This window comes from Dermochelys coriacea, chromosome 1 (assembly GCF_009764565.3).
Source record: "Dermochelys coriacea isolate rDerCor1 chromosome 1, rDerCor1.pri.v4, whole genome shotgun sequence".
Taxonomy (NCBI): domain Eukaryota; kingdom Metazoa; phylum Chordata; order Testudines; family Dermochelyidae; genus Dermochelys; species Dermochelys coriacea.
This window is the reverse complement of record NC_050068.2, coordinates 232,497,820-232,518,757: the sequence shown is the minus strand read 5'-3', so window position 1 is coordinate 232,518,757 and position 20,938 is coordinate 232,497,820. Positions and strand designations below refer to the sequence as shown.

The following is a 20,938-nucleotide window of genomic DNA, read 5'->3' as shown; positions in this document are numbered from 1 at the left end:
TAATCCAAATATTGATAATATAATATCTTGAATTTTTATGGCACATTACACCAGGAGATTAGCATGTTTTATCAGAGAATCTCTATGTGCTGGTGATGTGAGAAACTGCTGAGGCCACATAATAAATGACTCCAGCCCTTGAGCACCGCCCCATCTGCTTTCCCTGTACAGGCTCTGTCTGTCGGCACAGGCTCTACTGAAGGAGCTCTGTCTGGCAAGGGGTCCGTACTCCTGGGGTGTAGCCTCCCCATTCACAGAGTTTCTGCCAACATCCCCAGTTGCAAGAAATACCCTTGGTGAATATAGGTGAGTACTGATTATTATGATTAATAATAATATCAGGAGGAAGGGAGAGGAGGGGTGCTAAGAAAACAGACCCTTATTTTTTAAATACAATGTTGGCAACCCTAGTAGAAGAGTGCATGGCACATCCATCAGCTTTAAAGAGATCTGTGATTATTACTGGATCCAAGGGTACCCCTCCATCCTGCTTCCATGGAACACACTTCAGTTGCCTTTGGTAGTTCCAAGATATCAAACCTTAAAACTGTGACATTTAATGTATGAAAAACCTGTTTGGGGCAATTTTAGAAGTTTTTAAATGTACTGGTTCATGGCTTTTTTTTTCCTCAGAACCCTAGCTAACTGGGTTCACAACAATGAAGGCAATCTAGATTTACAGATGATGGGGTATGAAAAAAAAAAAAAGACCAATTATAAAATGTTAAACTTGCTAAAACATTTCTAAAAAAAATGTTGATAAATGTGCTATACACAGAATAGTAGTAGTGTGTTTTTATTGGCACCACTTTGGGTTGGCTTACATAATTCACCTAGAGTTTCACAATTCACAGCAAGTCATCCCAAATTCCTGCCAGTAAAACTTTACACTACAACATGACATACATGCATATATAAATACAACAATTTTACACTTGCACTAAAATGCAGCCATTTCTAGAATGAAATACCACAATTCATAACAGTCCAAAATAATACTACATACAGTTTAGGAGCGAAAATGAGTATGTTTAATAGAATATGCATGTTGAATTGTAGAAAAAACAAGAAATGTTTACTCAGATTGGAATTTGGACAGGAGCAGAGGTTACATCTTTACTCATGCAAAGAGTACCATAAGGATTTTAATTATCAGAAGTAAGCAAGACCAAGCTTTTACATCTTCTTTTACCACATAAGCACTTCTTTGTACCATACTGTGTGACTACTGGCTTAGAGGACACTGTGGCACATACCAAGTCTTTAGCATCGATTTCTTAAGCACCTTTGGCTTTCCTTGGAAGTCACTCATTTAGCTACTGACCCAGTTCATTGCCCTACTGTACTTAACTTTGGCTCTTACATTTTGCAGTGGTACAGCTAGAGTTTTCATTATTAGTTTTGATCCAAGAATACTAGAAGGCCCCCCTACTCCCTCCTCTACTCTGAGGAAATGGAGAGAAACTCCCACATTTTCATAACAAATCCACAATGATTTGCATAAAGTTTAGAAACTGACTGGCAGTTTGCAATAGCTGTTTATTATGATGTCTGCGAACTAACTTTTGCTTCAAGTCTTTCCCTCTCCTCTCGCACAATTCTCTCCTTTTCGAGCCTTTCTGCTTCTTCTTGTTCAGCTTGTAAACGGGCTTCCTCTGAAGAATGAAAATCTATTATCAGCAATACAAGTACATCCTGATTAATAAAAACAGATACATTATTTTAAAAAGTAACTAGCAGATCAAAATTTTTATTTCAAATAACTATAATAACTTGTGATAGTAAGAGTTCAATCTACATTGTCCATTATGCGTTCAATCCTAACATTTGGAAGTAGTGCCAGATAAAATAATCCACAGCCCTACGCACACAGATCTCCCCATGGCCTTACCCGCTCTCGGAGTTGTGGGGGCAGATGTGCCACTCTTACAATTCCAGAGAAGCAGAGGACCGAGTCCCTTTTCCCCTCAGGAACAGCAGAGGAAGTAGCAGGAGTCCTCCCTTTCCCCACCTACACTTTAAGAGGAAGAGGTGGCAGCTGGAGGCCCCCCAGTACTCATTACAGTAGCTATAATATATCTGATTTGGTGGTCTGGTCCTGCTTGCTCATCTCCTCTTGCCATATACATCATCCTCTGCTAAGGTAATGTTGACAAATTCCCCAAGCTCTTGGAGGTTAGTAACCCAATGAGATGCATGGATAGTTCGCATGCCTCAAAGTTATTGTATCAAGTCTGTGTAGGTTCAGACAGGTGTCATTACATAGCTAAACTACAATCACATTTTCATTATTTTTCTCTCAGCCATAAGGGCAAAAAAAATAGGTTTTTTTAATGATAGCTGAGATTCTGATTACATGACTACAGGAGATGCAGCCCTAGGCACGGCCTGTACGCCTAAGTTTTCATTCATCCCTGTTTGAAAGACTGTCCTAACATTAATATGGCGGTCTGTTGCTGTCCGATGCACTGATCAGTACTCTGTTAAGCTCAGTCAGCATACTCTATTGATCTACTTTGAGCAAAGTCCTAGTCATTGAACTCTCATTCCTCCTGATTACTAAATGTGGAGAAGAGGAAATATCTGTTCCCATACCTCTCTACCCACTTGTTCTTGACCTTGGCTGGGAGAGTACCAGAAGGGAGATAAAGAAAAATTGTAATCCTCTCCCCCATCCCTCATATACTTTCAAACATTTGTGGGGGGGCAGGGGGAGGAATAACTAGTGGAAAGAGTATGTAGAAAAGGAGGTTGACATTGTGAGGGGGATATGTGGGGGCTCAAAAAAATCCTTGTTTTCCGGCCTTCCAAAATATTAAAGCCAGCCTTAAGAGCAGAGAAATACAAGTAAATCATCCTATTGAGATTAACAGAATTGAGATAACATTAATGATCATAATTTGCACTCTGCCTATTTAATTAGTGATTTGGTGTAATCACATTCCTATAAGTGAAACGCACTGTACCTTCCTCTATTAATCTTCTATCTCTTCTTCTTTCTGTATCTCAGTCGTTCAGCTTTGCTAAGGTTTCTTTTACCTCCACTTCCACCAGACTTAACATGGGAAATAATTAAGGAGACTAAATGTCAACATTAATTTTACACATTTATTTCTCTAATGTAGCATTCAAAGTATATTTCAGTCTTTTATGTAGCAACATCTGCGTTCAAAAGATAACAGAAAAACAGGATATTATGTCAGTAAAGGAAACAAAATTTTCTTGTAACCCACAAAAATAACTGAATGCTTAAACCAGCCCTATCCTCAGGGCAATGTGGTTAGCAAGACTAATGAAGTGAGTGCATTTAAAAGTTGGATTTTTGTTTGAACTAAAATATCACTCATATGACAGGACAGAAAGATTTTTTCACTTTTGAAAGCAAGCAGAAAGAATGTTGATTTAAAGAATACACAGACAAGGACAAAGTCACAGGAACAGCCCTTTAACATAACAGCACAATAAGAGATGATTAAACAGGGAATTTATATATTTGTTAAAAGAACAAGGAGTACTTGTGGCACCTTAGAGACTAAAATGTATTTGGGCATAAGCTTTTGTGGGCATAAACAGTGGGTTTAGCCACGAAAGCTTATGTCCAAATAAATTTGTTAGTCTCTAAGGTGCCACCAAGTACTCCTGTTTTTGGATTTTTTTGCTGATTACAGACTAACACGGCTACACTTTGAAACCTATATATTTGTTGTAACTTTCACCAGTTTCCCCAACTGACATAAGAATTTTCATATAAGTAAGAAAAGTAGAGCTACACATATTGGGCCAAATTCTCCTTAATCAACTTGAACCAACATAACATGGAAAATTTGACCCATTATATACACTATATTAGAAAAAAATCTATGTATTATAATAATTAATTAGGAAGTTAACTACATATTAAGGACCAGCTGCTACTGGTCTCTGCAAGATCTCTGCAACATATATTTGTGTTAAGAGCTTGAGAGCAGCCTGAAGACTTAATTGAGAATCCACTGGTATTCTCCTGCCCTCCAAAAAATAGGTTCCCCAGAGCCCCATTTTCCTTTTTTTTTTGGTCAGAGTCCACAGAGGGGATCGTTTAACCATTACTGTGAGGAATAAGCAAATCACCACACATACCATCTAAAATAAATAGATTTAAAAGGAAAAAATATTAAACTAAAATAGCCTGTGCTCTTGATCCCCTCATATGGTATAGTTACTAGATCAAATTCTATCCTTTAGAATAGAATAGGTAGAATAGAATTCTAGATAGAATTTGATCTAGTAACTATACATATGAAGAGATCAAGAGCACAGGCTATTTTGGTTAATCCATTAGTTAATTAATAATAAATAATGAGTCAATACATTAGTTAATGTATTAGTTAATTAAGAATTTAGTAATACATCAGTTTTTACTCAATGTTTTATTTCAGACAAGGTGTCATTGACTGCAATCATATGACAGCCCTATGCAGAACTTGGTTCTGTATAAATTTTTCATACATGTATCCAAAAAAGTTTACAGAATCCAATAATAATCAGAAAGTTAACGGATAAATAATAGTAGAGGAGGGGAGGTATTACAAGGAGAAGAGAGATGTTCATAAAGATTATAATTTATTATTTATATTGAATAAACAAGCTACAAGCAGAGTCCTCACTCAGGATCAAGGCCATGCTGTGCTAGTTGCTGAACTCACATATATGAAGATGTGTGATATATGAACGTAGACAGAGCTGATGAGTTAGCAGTATAAAGGGAGGCTGTTTAGATGGCAAAAGTTGAAAAGAAGAAAGTGGTTCTTGCTGTAGTAATGGCCAGAAACATGAAAAATAGAGAGGGCTAGTATTAGACCAAGAGGGGAGATGAAAGAATGAGAATGAGCCATGACATACAAAAAATATCCAAGGACGATAATATTGTACTGAATTGCACAATCAGCACAGAGCCATCAGAGCTGTTTGTTGTGACATGTACATTCTTCTTTGTGTGTGTGTTAGAAGATAAGCAGTGGTATTCCACAAATGCTGTAATCAGCAGTACTGGGACTTGGAGAAACCAAAGAGAGAGAGAATTACAGTAGTCAGAGAAAAGAAAGGAGTACTTGTGGCACCTTAGAGACTAACAAATTTATTAGATCATAAGCTTTCATGAGCTACACCTCAGGCATCCGATGAAGTGAGCTGTAGCTCACGAAAACTTATGCTCTAATAAATTTGTTAGTCTCTAAGGTGCCACAAGTACTCCTTTTCTTTTGCGAATACAGACTAACACGGCTGCTACTCTGAAACCAGTAGTCAGAGAAAAAGATGATATTATTATGGACAAGGATTTCAGCAGAGGTAGAATAAGGCAGTATTGTGCCAACAGCGATGGATTTGCAGATGCAGAAGATATGGGAGAAGAGTTCAGAATTAAGCTTGAATCCAAAGTTATGGACAACAGACAAAAAGAAACATCCAAGTCAAGGACGGTGTCTGAGTTGCATTTGAAGATGTACTTCCTGATTGACCAAAAGATGCATCTTTGTCTTTGAGACACTTAGCTAAAGGCAGATGAGATGAAACCATATGTTCGTTGTTTGAAACAGAGGAGACATGGTGACATGCAGAGTTGAATATCACCAGCATAACAGTGAGAGCTAGGATGTAAAGGCAGAGACAGAGAACCTGTTCTCCACTATCTTGCCACTTGCACCTATATAGACTGAGTGGGAAGTGCATGTAACATGCTATCAGTCCAGAACAGTAAATTTTATAGCTATTTTGCAAAGATGTAAATGACTCCACGAAATGCAAGGCAATAAAGAATCAGGTGCAGGAGACCCAAAAGGAAGATGGGGAGAGACGAGCAGAAGGCCAAACTCTTGTAAATAAATAGTGTGATGTAATGGAAGCCTTCTCATTACGTACTTTTGTCCCATTTTGGTAGTAGTGATATTTTTGGTAAATATTATCTTAGACAAACCACTTTTATAAAGAGCTTCGAGATTATCCAGGAGGACTCTTTTCATTCAATATTAAAAGATGTGTTTGAATTGTGTTATTTCCAAGGTGATTAGCGTATTGTCAGCTAACAGAAATATCAGGGAAGCTATTCTGTTCTGTATTGCCAGCCAAAAATGATAAAATGTTTTGAACCTTGTACGGCAAAAAAACAAATGAAAACTTAAATCAAATGTATAAACTGAAACTTAGTTACAAGACTTGTTATGAAACTTGAACAATACATTAGGCCAAATTTACTGCTGCAAAAAGAGACAGTAACTCTACTGATGACAATGTAGTTATGACTAGGGCTCCATGTCTGCGACGGAGGTCGCGAAAGTCACGGATTCCGTGACTTTCCGCAACCTCTGTGACTTCTGCAGCAGCCAGCGTTGCTGAGCCCAGGACTGCCTAAGCAGCTGGCTTCAGAGCCAGGGGCTCCAGTTACCCGGGAGAACAGCCACACCAGCCACTGCTGGAGCGGCCCCGGGGACAGCCACACAAGCTGCTGCTCTGGCAGCCCCCAGTAGCAGTTCCTGGGCAGCCAGCTGGAGCATCCATGGTCTATGGCCCCCGGCAGCATTCCCTGGCCGGCCGGAGCAGCCGTAGTCTGTGGCCCCCTGGGCAGCTGGTGCCGCTGGCCCCGAGTGCACCCACCCCAGCAGTGGGCCCCCACAGATGTCCCCTCCCGGCAGCGCACCCCCCCAACACACCACAGCCCTCCCCCACAAGATTTAATCACAGGTATTTTTAGTATAAGTCATGGACAGGTCACGGGCTGTGCATTTTTGTTTATTGCCCATGACCTGTCCATGACTTGTACTAAAAATACCCGTGACTAAATTGTACCCTTAGTTATGACCTACTAAGGCAAGAGTGAATCCCATCACGTGTTACTCCACAATGAGATCTGTAGATATAGATATGAAAGGTATGCTCATGAGTTTGACTGCAGGATGAAGGCCTTAGGATATTAAAGCTGAAATAATTTTATATATCTAACTTACTTTTTAACCATATGTCATTTGTTGACTTTTCTCTCTATTTCTCAGCATGGAAGATGAAAACAGAGCAGTCAGTTTCACTTGTTTACAATCATATTCTAATCAATTTTCTTTTCAGATTCTCATGCCTTAGTCCAGTGATGCAATGTGTGACCTACCAAATGCTACAGGAAAACATGTTTGTTTTTTTGTAAATTTTAAAAACTATACAGGAATTTTTAAAAACGGAATTTTTTGTCTCTTAGGTTTTGTAAAAGCTTGTTTTTACAAAATCTAACTTTTGCACCAAATTTGACCCGACAGTATGTCTTAACCTCCTCCTTTCTCCCTACCCACCAGTCCCCCCCGGGCTAAAAGATGCAAAACCATAATACTATTTTGCAGATTAACTCCAGAAGGGACTGTGAGTCACCTAGTCTGACTTTCTGCAAAGGAGACTAGTACCAGACCCAGTACTGAGCAATATTTCCATTAATGATTTGGATAATGGAGTGAGAGTATGCATATGAAATCTGCAGATGACACCAAGCTGGGAGTCATTGCAAGCACTTCAGAAGACAGGATTAGAAAACAAAATGACCTTGCTAAAAATAGAGATTGAAATCAACAAGGTGAAATTCAATAAAGACAAGTGCAAAGTCCTTCTCTGAGGAAGGAAAAATCAAATGCATAACTACGAAAGAGAGAGTAGTTGGCTAGTACTGCTGAAAAGGATCTGGGAGTTATAGAGGATCACAAATTGAATATGAGTCAACAGTGTGGTGCAGGTGCAAAAAAAAAAAAAAGGCTAATATTTTGGGGTGTACTAACAGAAGTGTTGTTATATGTCAGACAAGGGAGGTAACTGTTCCTCTCTACTCAGCTCTGGTGAGACCTTAGCTGGAGTACTGTGTCCAGTTTTGGGCACTACACTGTAAGAAAGATGAGAAAAATTGGAGAGAGTCCAGAGGAGAACTAAAAAAAAATGATAAAAGGTTTAAAAATCCTGACTTCAAAGGAAAGGTTAAAAAACCTGTGAACGTTTAGTCTTGAGAAAAGAAAGACGGGGGTGGGGGGGACTGATAACAGTCTTCAAACATGTTGTGGGGTGATAAAGATGATGGTGCTCAATTGTTCTCCATGTCCAATGTACGTAGGACAAGTAGTAATGGCCTTAAACTGCAGCAAGGGAAATTTAAGTTAGATATTAGGAAAAACTTTTTAATTATAAGGGTAGTTAAGCTCTCAAATAGGCTTCTAAGGGAGGCTGTGGAATCCCCAGCACTGGAGGTTAAGAACAAGTTGGAGAAACACTTGTTTAGATTTAACTGGTCTTGCCTCAGTGCAGGGGCCTAGACTTGATGGCCTCTCAAGATCTCCATTTCTATGATTCTATAACACAAGCCATAGAATTTCACCCTGTAATTTCCTAAGAGAGGAGAATGTTATTTCCAGCTATGTAAATGAACAATACTGAGTCCAACCAACTGTGTCTGAGCTAGATTGCATCTTTGCTGTTATATCTACATCTATCTGATATATCTATAAATCTACCTACCTACCTTTTTTTCTTTTTTGGACCCTAAATGTTCAGAGAAAAAGAAGAGAAAAAGAGTCAGAGATTATAGTACCTAAACAAAACTATAAGGAATAATTAAGAAGTGCAACTACTAAATAAATTAAAATCAGATAGGTAAGTATATTTCATTTCAAAGCTTAGCCATTGATAACAGATATATAATATGGGGGCAGGGGAATAACCAATGAGCTTTAATACCAGGGAAAGGGAGAACCACCAGTATTACACAATTCATTGCTTTTATTGGTATTAACAGACCATCGCCACATTTCATAGCAATATACCGTAGTTAAGGTTGTGGCAGCACATCCATTCTAATTTCTCCATTAAAAGTCAATTCACATCATCAGAGACTTGTACGTTTTAGATAAAAATGTCTGAACTCCTTGCTTCCTGGTTTCACTGGTTTGTAGTACATATCTTACAATTATTATCGATTACTATACAGAAGTGGGTATCATTGATCCTTTTTTATACATGGAGAAACTGAAGTATAAAAAGAACAGGAGTATTTGTGGCACCTTAGAGACTAACAAATTTATTTGAGCATAAGCTTTCATAGGCTACTGCCCACTTCATCAGATGCCTAGAATAGAACATAAAGTAAGAAGATATATATACATACAGAGAACATGAAAAGGTGGAAGTTGCCATACCAACTCTAAGAGGCTAATTAATTAAGATGAGCTATTATCAGGAGAGAAAAAAAAACTTTTGTAGCGATAATCAAGATGGCCCATTTCAGACAGTTGACATGAAGGTGTGAGGATACTGAACATGGGGAAATAGATTCAATTTGTGTAATGACCCAGCCACTCCCTGTCTCTATTCAAGCCCAAGTTAATGGTATCTAGTTTGCAATTAATTCTAGTTCAGCAGTTTCTTGTTGGAGTCTGTTCTTGAAGCTTTTCTGTTGCAAAATTGCCACCTTTAAGTCTGTTACTGAATAACCAGAGAGGTTGAAGTGTTCTACTGGTTTTTGAATGTTATGATTCCTGATGTCAGATTTGTGTCGATTTATTCTTTTGCGTAGAGACTGTCCAGTTTGGCCAATATACATGGCAGAGAGGCATTGCTGGCACATGATGGCATATATCACATTGGTAGATGTGCAGGTGAATGAGCCCCTGATGGCGTGGCTGATGTGATTAGGTCCTATGATGGTGTCACTTGAATAGATATGTGGACAGAGTTGGCATTGGGCTTTGTTGCAAGGATAGGTTCCTGGGTTAGTGGTTCTGTTGTGTGGTTGCTGGTGAGTATTTGCTTCAGGTTGGGGGGCTGTCTGTAAGCGAGGACTGGTCTGTCTCCCAAGATCCAGGAGAGTCAGGGATCTCTTTCAGAATAGCTTGTAGATCTTTGATGATGCACTGGAGAGGTTTTAGTTGGGGGCTGTAGGTGACGGCTAGTGGCATTCTGTTATTTTCTTTGTTGGGCCTCTCCTGTATTAAAAACAGATTGACAGAGCCAGAAGAGTACCCAGAAGTCATCTACTACAGGAGCGGCCCAACAAAGAAAATAACAGAATGCCATTAGCCGTCACCTTCAGCCCCCAACTAAAACCTCTCCAGTGCATCATCAAAGATCTGCAAGCTATCCTGAAAGAGATCCCTCACTCTCTTACTTTATGTTCCATTCTATGCATCTGATGAAGTGGGCTGTAGCCCATGAAAGCTTATGCTTAAATAAATCTGTTTGTCTCTAAGGTGCCACAAGTATTCCTGCTCTTTTTGAGGATACAGACTAACACGGCTGCTACTCTGAAACCTGAAGTATAAAGACACTTAGGGACTTTTCCAAAAGTAACATGAGGAGTTACATGGATCAGCGTTCACGTTGTACTCCCCATCAGTACTCAGCCCAGCCCGGGAAAACTAATGATCCAACCAGATCAAATTCGGTGATGAATCCCGGTCACATGCCATCTGAAACACATTGCACATACGCTAAGAAGAAGTCAGAGCAAAGAATAGAAACTAAAGTATCTCAACACTCAATCCCTACATGACACTGCATCATGTACCAAATGGTTACGTTTTCAGTGCAATGTGTAAGACATAGCTAGTTAATATTAATGTGTATGGACATTGATTGGCTACATTTTTAATGCATTATTTTGAAAATTTACACAGAAAATAGAAGTGGAATGTAGAGGCGGCTAGTTGAGTGGAAACGCCAGAGAACAAGGAGGTAAACATGGTCAGAAATGGATGGGGAAGGAATAAAGGGCTCCTCTAGGGCAATAGAAGAAACTGTCTATTGTGGTGGAATGGTTTTGATAAGGTGTGAAGGTGAAGTTTACAGGAATGCAAACCGAGTTTCATGCTAAAATATCCCAGGGATTTCCTACAACATAAAAAACTGGATTAATCAGGGTGGAATAAAGGCTCAGATCCTCAATGATAAATAAGCTCCTAACTTCAATTGATTTGGGGAGCCTAAATACTTTTGAGGATCTGGCTCAAAGTGCCTGTCTCCTTCAGATTACCTTTTGAAGTCAAGCCCAGATTGGCAGTGACTGAATAGGATTTCCAGATTAGTGGCCTGGGTGAAATGCTTTGATGGTCTTAGTCCAGTTCCTAGACTCAGAGGATAAAGGTCCACATTGCAAAAAACCACCACCATAATCAGTACTAGATGGGCACTTTTGCTGGTAGTCCCAGCAGAACTGATGGGGCTGCAGAAGGCTGAAACCTCCTCTTGTGGGAGACGTTTGAATGCCCTCTCTGCCTAGTGCCTTCTACCTGTTCCGTGATTAGGGGCACTCACCTCCCTCCTGTTTACCAGATTGACTCTGTTTAACCCTACGACTGGCCCAGTAACCCTTACCCTCAACGTAAAGGAAAGGGATAGTAGGTGCTGGAGCTAAGGGTGCTTTGGGTGGCTTGAAGTGGCTTCCCTTATACACAGGGGTTACAGTTTGGTTCAATGACTCTCAGCAGCCCCACTATGCAAATTGTCCCAGCGCCCCTACAAGAGATTAAAGCAACCAGCTCGCCTCCCCTGTCACCGTTCATCTCCTGTGTGCAAGTGGCAGGGGCAGGCGCCGGGGTCCCCGCCGGGCTGGGCGAGAGGCGGAAGCCGCGATGCTAAAGGCTCAGAGGCTGGCGTGGTGGTGGTGGTGGGGGGGGGGGGCGTTGACTGAATCCCGTCCGCCCAGGGACACTACGGCGGCGCCAGGCCGCTCAGCAGCGCTTGAGGGGACAGGCCGAGCCCCAGCCTCCCGCGCACGCCGGGGCTCGGAGCGGATGGGAACGGGGAGCCGGGGGCTGCCCACCCGGGCTGGGGGAGGGGAGTGACTTACCCCCCGCCCCCAACAACCCTATGGCCGGGCCCTTCCTGGGGTAGCCCCCCCGCTCCGCTCTCACCATCTCGACGCGTCCGCCAGCCCGGCGTGAGGCACTGTTTACCCCTCCCGCCCCTTCGTTACCTAGACGACTAGTCCCGCCCACGCGGAGCTCTCGCGCAGCCGCTCCGGACTCCCTGACAACCCTCTCAATCCTCCCACCCCCACCATCCTCGCGCAGCCGCAGTAGACTTCCACGCGCTTAACTCACGCCGGCGCCCCAGGAGAGGTGATTCGCTCGTTCACTCCGCCGAGGCGGCGGGGGGGGGGGGGGGTCGGTGGCGCTTTACGGCCGGTAGGAGGTGCCGTAAAGCGTGCGCGGCTGGCTTTGCGTCAGGGCCAGTGGAGAGGTACAGATCCCCCCTTTCGGCGCCATCTCTCTGAGACCCGGGTGGAGCCCGTGCGGCGGGGCTGCCCTGACGCTATGGCTGAGTCCCGGCCCCCAGGTGCCTTAACCCCGCACCCCCGGGGAGGGCAGCCAGGGCAGCAGCGCCTTGCCCCACGCTTGGGAGGGGGGCACGTGGGTGCTGCACTGAGAGCAACCTCCTCCCCATCATCGCCAGGGGCCCCCTAGGCCAGGCAAGGGAGTGGGTGGGGCTGGTGAGCCACCGGGGCAGGTCTGCGCTGCACTGAGAACCTGGCTCTTTCTGTGGGGTCTGGGCTGTTCCCGAGCCAGCGCTGGGGCGGGAGCTGGCGTTTCAGTTGCTCAGTCTGGGTCCCCCACCCCAGCTAACCCGTCCATACTGCCCTGCACAGACCTTCCGACTTGGATCTGCAGCTTGACCTGCGTCCACACTGCAAACTTACAGGGCTCGGACTGGAGGCTTAATAGGACTTGGGCTTTGAGTCCACTCCCCGTGAATAGGTTTCAGGGTAGCAGCCGTGTTAGTCTGTATCCACAAAAAGAAAAGGAGTACTTGTGGCACCTTAGAAACTAACAAATTTATTTGAACTGTAGCTCACGAAAGCTTATGCTCAAATAAATTTCTTAGGTGCCACAAGTACTGCTTTTCTTTTTCCCCCGTGAATAGGATCTTAGGTTTAGGTCCTGAGTACTTGCTGACCCAAATCAGACTGATGTGCGCATTGAAAGAAGCGGGGTGTGGGCTCAAACTCGAGTGAGATCCTGGGCTTAATGTGCAGTGTAGACATACCTTTAAATGACTGTATTGCTGCTGAGAATGGGGATATCCAACACCATTGTGCTGGGTTCTGTGCAAACCCACATGCAGCCCTGTGCTGCTCTCACCCCCATGCTGATAATCCAATTCAAGAGTTTATAGCCAACCCCAAGGTTCTCATGACAGATATGCATGGTGTTGCCAACTCCTGTGATTTTTATCTTCAGTCTCAGACACTTTCAGAGATTTCTTAAAGCTCCAGCTCCTGAAAGCATATGCTTATGTAAGAATCTCAGCTTCGTTTGGGGGGAGGGGAGTTTCTAGCCCTTGTTTGTGAAGAAAAGCTGGAAAATGTGATCTGCTAGAGGCTCAATTTTTTTATTATGTGTGTTATCAATTCTACCTATCCATGCTTTTCTTATAAGCCAGCAGGGCAATGGACTAGACAGAGACTCCCTTTTCATACCAAAGTGGCCCTCAGAGTAAGTCACATAAACTCTGCTTATCTACCTCCTCAGTAAAAACAAAGGGTAGAGCTGAGACTCTCAGAATGGGCTCACTGGGGTATTGTCATCCCCTGTATTGGTGGAACTGCTGGGGTTCCTTGAAGTATGTGGGTTTATATTTCACACATGCCCCACTTGTTATATCCTAATTTAATTATAAAAGTTGTCAACATATTATCCCCTCCCCACTCTCCAGTGTTAATATATGGTTTTTTATGGTGATTAGATTGCTTGTGAAAGGTGCCTGACAGCTGAGGAGACTGAAGTCCTCTCTCCACAGAAAAGGTAGAGGCAGCAGCAGTGCAAACACCCCACCAATGGGCTTCAACTTCATCATGGAGGCACTAGCTCAGTTGAGAAGAGGGTAATTCATTTCCCCGTCAGTTAGCCCCTCTGCAGAGACTGCCATCACAGAGACCAAATAGTGCTAGTTAAGATTTTTTTCTATGTCATGTGAAATAGTTTATCTAGGGCAGTGGTTCTCAAACTTTTGTGCTGGTGACCGCTTCCACATAGCAAGTCTCTAAGTGAGACCCCCCATCTTATAAATTTTATATATTTAACACCATTATAAATGCTGGAGGCAAAGCAGGGTTTAGGGTGGAGGTTGATAGCTCATGACCCCTCATGTAATAACCTTGCCACCCCCAGTTTGAGAACCAGCCAGAGATTTAGAAGCAAGATTTAATAAATAACTTTATAGTGCTAGGATTTGGCATTTAAAGATTATATAAAAAAAGTAGTTTAGGCAACTTAGTGCTTTTAGGATGTACACTGATTCAATTCTCATTTTTCCCTGTTTATTACATTACAAATATTCTGAATGATCTGACCTTTTTTTTTTTAAATGCTTTAGCAATATTGTTACGGGATGTGAATTAAGTCTGAACCACACATTAGTTTTCTCAAGCCCTGATTGGTGGGAAGGGATGTTGAGTCTGAACAGTCTTTCAAGCCAAATGTGGGGCTTGGGTTTCAGCATGTAACTCAACATCCACATCTCAGAGCATAGTGCAAAAAACAGAATGAGACAATGTACTGGAGGGCAGTATGATATTTTTGAAATATTTTTTATACTTAAACACGTGAAAGGTACTTATGCTCAGAGGACTAACTTTTTAAAAGAAGCATTACTTGAAACTTCTGAAATTTATCTGTGAAAATCACTCTCTTCATTAGTAGTAGTATTGTAGCACCTAGGAGCCACAAGCATTTTACTGAACTTTCCAAAATCTTTGGGTTGAAAGTAATTGTACAGACTTTGAGCCTGACAAGGTAAATTCTCCATCCTCCACTTCATAATAAAATATAAGTGATACATGGAGTCTGTGTGTGAGGATAAAGTCAAGCATAGGAAAATGAATCCTGCAATCATTCATTTCTTGAATACACATAAGGTGGCTGTGGTGGATCTGCCCCCATACAGCTCAGTAGTTGCTGAAAAAGTTTAATAATGAGAGTGCTGCTAAATGACTGCTTGAAATCTGTTGTGACAAAGTTCCTGCTCTACCTTGGTGGGTCTTGCGCTTATTGGTGGATTTGCTCACCTTGGAACTTCACAGCAGCCCTCAGCTTGGCCATTTTTCTGAATTCACAGTCCAGGTCAATGACTCCTGTATCTGACGAGGAGTTGGGAGGATTTGGGGGAATCTGGGCCCACTCTACTCCGGGTTCCAGCCCAGGGCCCTGTGGAATGCAGCTGTCTAGAGTGCCTCCTGGAACAGCTGTGCGACAGCTACAACTCCCTGGGCTACTTCCCCATGGCCTCCTCCCAACACCTTCTTTATCCTCACTATAGGACCTTCCTCCTGGTGTCTGATAATGCTTGTATTCCTCAGTCCTCCAACGGTCTGCGTTCTCACTCTCAGCTCCTAGTGCCTCTTGCTCTCAGCTCCTTACACACACACCACAAAGTGAAGTGAGCTCCTTTTTAAAACCCAGGTGCCCTGATTAGCCTGCCTTAATTGATTCTAACAGCTTCTTGATTGGCTGCAGGTGTTCTAATCAGCCTGTCTTAATAGTCTCCAGAAGGTTCCCGATTGTTCTAGAACCTTCCCTGTTGTTGCCTTACTGAGGGAAAAGGGACCTACTTAGCCTGGGACTAATATATCTGCCTTCTGTTACTCTCCTATAGCCATCTGGCCCAACCCTGTCATACTGTCCTTTCCTTGGGTCTCTACTCTTCATAGAAATCTTTCCAGGATTCAAGTGCAGTCGTGCTACAAGAGTTAAACTCAGAACATAGAGCTTGCTGACCTCATGTTCAGCTACTTTCTAATCACAAATACCAGATCAGCTGTTACTAGAAACTAAAGAAAAGCAGAGTATAAAAGAACTTATAGAAGAACTTTTCTGTAGTGACTTCTCTCAGTTGTTTCCACTTTTGAATCTCAATTGCTTGGTTTTATAGTAACAATATCTTACTTCCAGATGCAAAACAAGCCACTTTTGCTTCATCTCAGAATTGACAGGGCCACGGTACTTGAAAGACCAACAATCTAATTGAGGTGGAGGATACACTGCTTACTTGCAATATAAACTAGATATTAACACAGGGAATTATAAAAAATGCTAATGTTGGAAGCTGGCAAGCTAGAACTAGGGACTATACATTGAATTATTATTTATTTTCAGAATTGATTGCAACTTTGCTTAAAACAAGAAGATCTGTCTTCATTAAATTGTAAGTGCACTTATGCTAATTCAGGAAAGCAAAAGTTAAGGAAAACTCAATTCAAGAGGTATTTTGGGCATTAGTGTAAGTAATATCATATACCATAAGTGGTTAAAGTGCAGTCACTTGTTTGTTCAGTATGTGGCTAATATCAAACTGATTATTCTTCAGGTAAATAATCACACAAGAATTAAGTGGCTATGTTCAGTGAAATATGAAAAATGGCCAATCCTTTAAGAGGTGAAGTGCTGAATCTTTACAAAAATGTAAGTGTCTTGAATGCCATTAGCACTTTTGCTTAACTAGATAAAAACATTTGACACATATTGCCAAGTTCTAAAATATTTGTTTTTGTTTTTAAAGCTGCTGTACCTTGGAAGGGAATATCCCAAAGGAGCAGACTACTTTAGAAGCCGTTTGAAGGCAGCTTTCCTAAAAAATAAGGATGTGAAAGATCCAGAAAAAATTAAGCAACTAATTAGTCGTGGAGAATTTGTTATAAAAGAGGTAGAGGCCTTATATTATCTCAGAAAATACAGGGCTATGAAACAGCGATACTATGAGGATGACAATAAGAATAAGTGATGTGTAATATTATTGACCCTGTGCTTGTAACAATGCAGGTTAGTGGCTGGGATGAATGAATAAAAAAGAATGGTTATGTTAAAGGCAATGAGACTTAAATATTTCCATACCAAAGGACATATTTGATCACCATGTCAGTGGCTACATTACTACATTTCAAGTGGCTGTTTTAATTATTTGAATGTAAAGTTCTGTAGCATGCAGATATGATCTGAAACTGAGAGCTTAGAGGCTTTGTCCACCATTCTGATCTATCCTGAACTGAAGCTTGATGCACAAAAATGCTCTGACAGAAAGTTAACCTAATTTGGTTCACTTCATTTTCTTCACTGAACAGATGAATTTAAAACTGAATGCAGATCAGATATAAGGGCTATGAAAAAAAGCTGTCGATTAATCGCAGTTAACTCAGGTGATTAACTCATATTAATCGCGATCAATCACATTTTTAATTGCACTGTGAAAAATAGAATAGCAATTGAAATGTATTTTGGATGTTTTTCTACGTTTTCATATATATATATATATATATATATATATATATATATATATATATATATATATATATAGTCTGTGTTGTAATTGAAATCATAATGTATATTACAAATATTTGCACTGTAAAAATAGTAATTTTTCAATTCACCTCATACAAGTACTGTAGTGCAATCTGTGGTGAAAGTGCAACTTACAAATGTAGATTTTTTTGTGTTACATAACTGCACTCAAAACCACAACAGTGTAAAACTTCAGAGTCTACAAGTCCACTCAGTCCTACTTCTTATTCAGCCAATCGCTAAGCAAACAAGTTTGTTTACATATACAGGAGATAATACTACCATCTTATTTACAGTGTCACCAGAAAGTTAGAACAGGTGTTTGCATGGCACTTTTGTATCAGACATTGCAATGTATTTATGTGCCAGATATCCTAAACATTTGTATGCCCCTTCATGCTTTAGCCACCATTCCAGAAGACATGCTTCCATGCTGATGATCTTGTTAAAAAAAATAATGCGTTAATTAAATTTGTGACTGAACAGAGTAAAACATTTATTTGGGGTTTGGATCCCACTGGGAGCTGGGCATCTGAGTGTTGGAGACAGGAGTACCTGCTCAGTGGTTTTCCGTTAAAGCCTGCAGCTTTGGGGATATGGTTCAGACCCGGGGTCTATGTTGCAGCAGGCCAGCGTGTCTGGTTCAACAAGACAGGGTTCTGGGGTCCCAAGCTGACAGGGAAAACAAGCTCAGAGGTAGTCTCAGCACATCGGGTGACAGTCACAAGGGAGTCTCTGTGACCGAACTAGTCACACACAGGAATGGTGGTTGAAGCATGAAGGGATATATGAATCTTTAGCGCATCTGGCATGTAAATGTCTTTTGACACCGGCTACAACAGTGCCATGAAAATCCCTGTTCTCACTTTCAGGTGACATTGTAAACAAAAAGCAGGCAGCAGCATCTCCCATAAGTGTAAACTTGTTTGTCTGAATGACTGGCTGAACAAGAAGTAGGACTGAGTGGACTTGCGGGCTCTAAAATTTTACATTGTTTTGTTTTTGAATGCCTTATTTTGTACGTCTAAATTTGTAAGTTCAACTTTCACGATAAAAAGATTGCACCACAGTACATGTATTAGGTGCATTGAAAAATACTATTTATTTTTAATTACAAGTACTTGCACTGTAAAAAACAAGTTAGCACCGTACAGTGTGTATTGTAATTGAAATCAATTTGAAAATGTAGAAAACATCCAAAAATATTTAAATAAATGTTATTCTATTGTCTTAAGTGTGATTAATCATGATTAATTGTTTTAATCGTGATTTTAATTGTTTGATACCCTAATACGTCATATGAAAAAAGCTAAGTGTTTAACATTGACCAAAATTTCTAAATATCATTTTCTTGTCCTTTGAGATTAAAATCTTACATAGTTTTCTACTCACCACAAATGAAAACCATTTCAAAAGTCCAGTTAGTTTTAAAAAATTATTAGTGGAGATTGGCTGCGTAGTAGTCCTTTTGGTAAGTTGGCTGAGACTCTAGCCTCTCTCAGTTCTAAAAAAAAAAAAAAAAAAAAAAAAATCACTGTATGGAAGATAATTATTTAGAGAAACATTGGTTAAGTATTCACATTCAGAATGTGATCCCCTCTAGTACTAGTCTGCTGTGAAAAATACTATTCTGTTTTTTGTAAAGTTTTGCTGTTCCAATGCTGAGAAATCATGTTCCGTGCGGTATAGCACCTAACTCATGGCCACTATTCCTGAAACCGTGCCAATATTGCTAATACAAACCTGTGCCCTAACTGACTTTGCATATAATAGTGGTATGTTCTTCGGTTCCATTTAACATCACAGGAAGAGGAGTTAAAGTGAAACTAGCTTTTTAAATTACATTTAAGTGCACTACTTCAGTGGCTTTGCTGGTGTAGCCACAATATTTACATAATTGGCTTAGGGGTTACTGAAACAAATAGTGTAATATACCATTTTGTCCCAGACTCGTCTTCATTAAGATTTTACCATGTTAGCTAACATGAGTTATGAACATCTATTTTTTCCCCTCTAGTGAAGACAAGGTCTCATGAGGACTTGTATAAGAGCTGTTAAGGCTGAAGAGCCTGAGTTGGGGGGAAAGGAGCAGTCTCTCTCCCAGGCCACCTCTTGTGGCAGCAAAATGAGACATAGCTCAGAGTAAGCTGCACAGATCTGTGATTCTGTTCTCTTCTTTCTTACATTAAGAAAGACATTAACATTGATATTTAATTCATTACCACTGAGCATCTGAGTTAATACCTTACCAAGTTGAATGGGGCAGTTTGCATCTCAGAATTATTCCTGACTTTCTTGCAGGTTACACTTGGTAGAAGGGAGTTAAGCCAATTCAGTTGAGCTAACATGGAAAGGGCATGTTTGAAAGTGATGCCATGAAACATTCCACCTCTAAAAAAAAGGGCACCTCAATAAGCAGACACTCATGGAACAATATTCACATCAGCTACTCCAGATTCCTGTGTTCCTCAACATTACTAGTTCACAACCCATCATTTAGAAAGGTCTTTGCAGAAACTTCAAAAGCAAGCAGCAATGTCCCAAGATTAAAATACACAAAGGAAAAATGAAAGTGAAGAAATCATTGCATGTGATCTTCTTACAGAAAGAAAGGGCCCTGCATCTTATTGTTAGTTATCTGCTAGTTTCAGGTGCTCAGTTTGAGACTTGTAGGATGTGATTTAAAACTCATTGGACTACTAAGCATTAAGAACCACATTATGTATTTGAAGCACAGCTCCCATTGACTTAGTTACAGCTGGCAGGAGTTAGCACTTGTACAGATCAGACCCCAGGGTCCCAAGTCAGGCACCCAGGAATGAAGGAACACAGTGTTAGGGACCACCTGTGAAAAATGTGTTTTAAGTCACTTGACTAGCATCACATGGTGAGTGTGGCAGAAACAGAAATAGAATTCAGTTAAGGGCACCATTCAACTGTCTTATCTATGAGGCTATCCTTTCTTTTGTTGTAATCCCCTGTCTCATTCACTACACACCTTCTGACTTCTGTAACAAAAGAATCAGAGGTCCTATAGTCTTTTACTACACAACTCTAATTCATCCCCAGAGCAGATACATCCTGCGTACTTTAGGAGTCCACTGGAAAAATTGTGGTATGTGATCATGTAATTCAGGACTATCAGAATACATATACAACCTGAACACTACCATCACTTCCTCATTTCTGAGCGTTTGACTTTACCTTAGAGACTAACAAATTTATTTGAGCATAAGCTTTCGTGAGCTACAGCTCACTTCATCGGATGCATTTGGTTCCACCAAATGCATCCGATGAAGTGAGCTGTAGCTCACGAAAGCTTATGCTCTAATAAATTTGTTAGTCTCTAAGGTGCCACAAGTACTCCTTTTCTTTTTGCGAATACAGACTAACACGGCTGCTACTCTGAAACCTGACTTTACATTAATAATGTTTTTAATATAAAGGAGTTTGTGTGTAATTTCCTAGGGGCTGGGTTTTTTTTTTTTTTTTTAGAAAACTGCAAAAAAAAATATACCACTTGGCATCACTGACACCTACATGTGTCATCAGCAGGGTCAGATCCATTTAGATCCCTTATCACCCTCTCTGGGGACCAGAGGGGTGAGAGACTGAGT

General features: G+C 40.9%; 2 protein-coding genes across 7 annotated transcripts in view; one reads left to right on the top strand and one right to left on the bottom strand.

The window, feature by feature from the left end:
- DNAI7 (dynein axonemal intermediate chain 7) overlaps positions 1 to 8,953 on the bottom strand; it is a 42,046-nt gene extending 33,093 nt beyond the window's left edge. The window contains 5 exon segments of the mRNA XM_043506275.1: positions 1,564 to 1,655; positions 2,967 to 2,989; positions 2,991 to 3,055; positions 8,519 to 8,538; positions 8,896 to 8,953. Of these exon segments, the coding sequence (XP_043362210.1) occupies positions 1,564 to 1,655; positions 2,967 to 2,989; positions 2,991 to 3,055; positions 8,519 to 8,538; positions 8,896 to 8,953 (258 nt within the window).
- ETFRF1 (electron transfer flavoprotein regulatory factor 1) lies at positions 162 to 16,855 on the top strand. Of its 6 annotated transcripts, none has more exons than XM_043516360.1 (4): positions 12,177 to 12,231; positions 13,735 to 13,793; positions 16,354 to 16,448; positions 16,546 to 16,855. In XM_043516360.1, exons 3-4 carry the CDS (start codon positions 16,404 to 16,406, stop codon positions 16,765 to 16,767), a joined length of 267 nt encoding a protein of 88 aa, XP_043372295.1. In that variant the 5' UTR covers positions 12,177 to 12,231; positions 13,735 to 13,793; positions 16,354 to 16,403; the 3' UTR covers positions 16,768 to 16,855. The 6 variants fall into 6 exon arrangements, with proteins under 6 accessions (XP_038255440.2, XP_038255546.2, XP_043372295.1 ...); XM_043516357.1 differs by having other exon boundaries at positions 12,185 to 12,231; positions 13,735 to 13,860; XM_038399705.2 differs by having other exon boundaries at positions 12,185 to 12,231; positions 13,735 to 13,872.
- Positions 16,856 to 20,938: the final 4,083 nt, after the last annotated feature.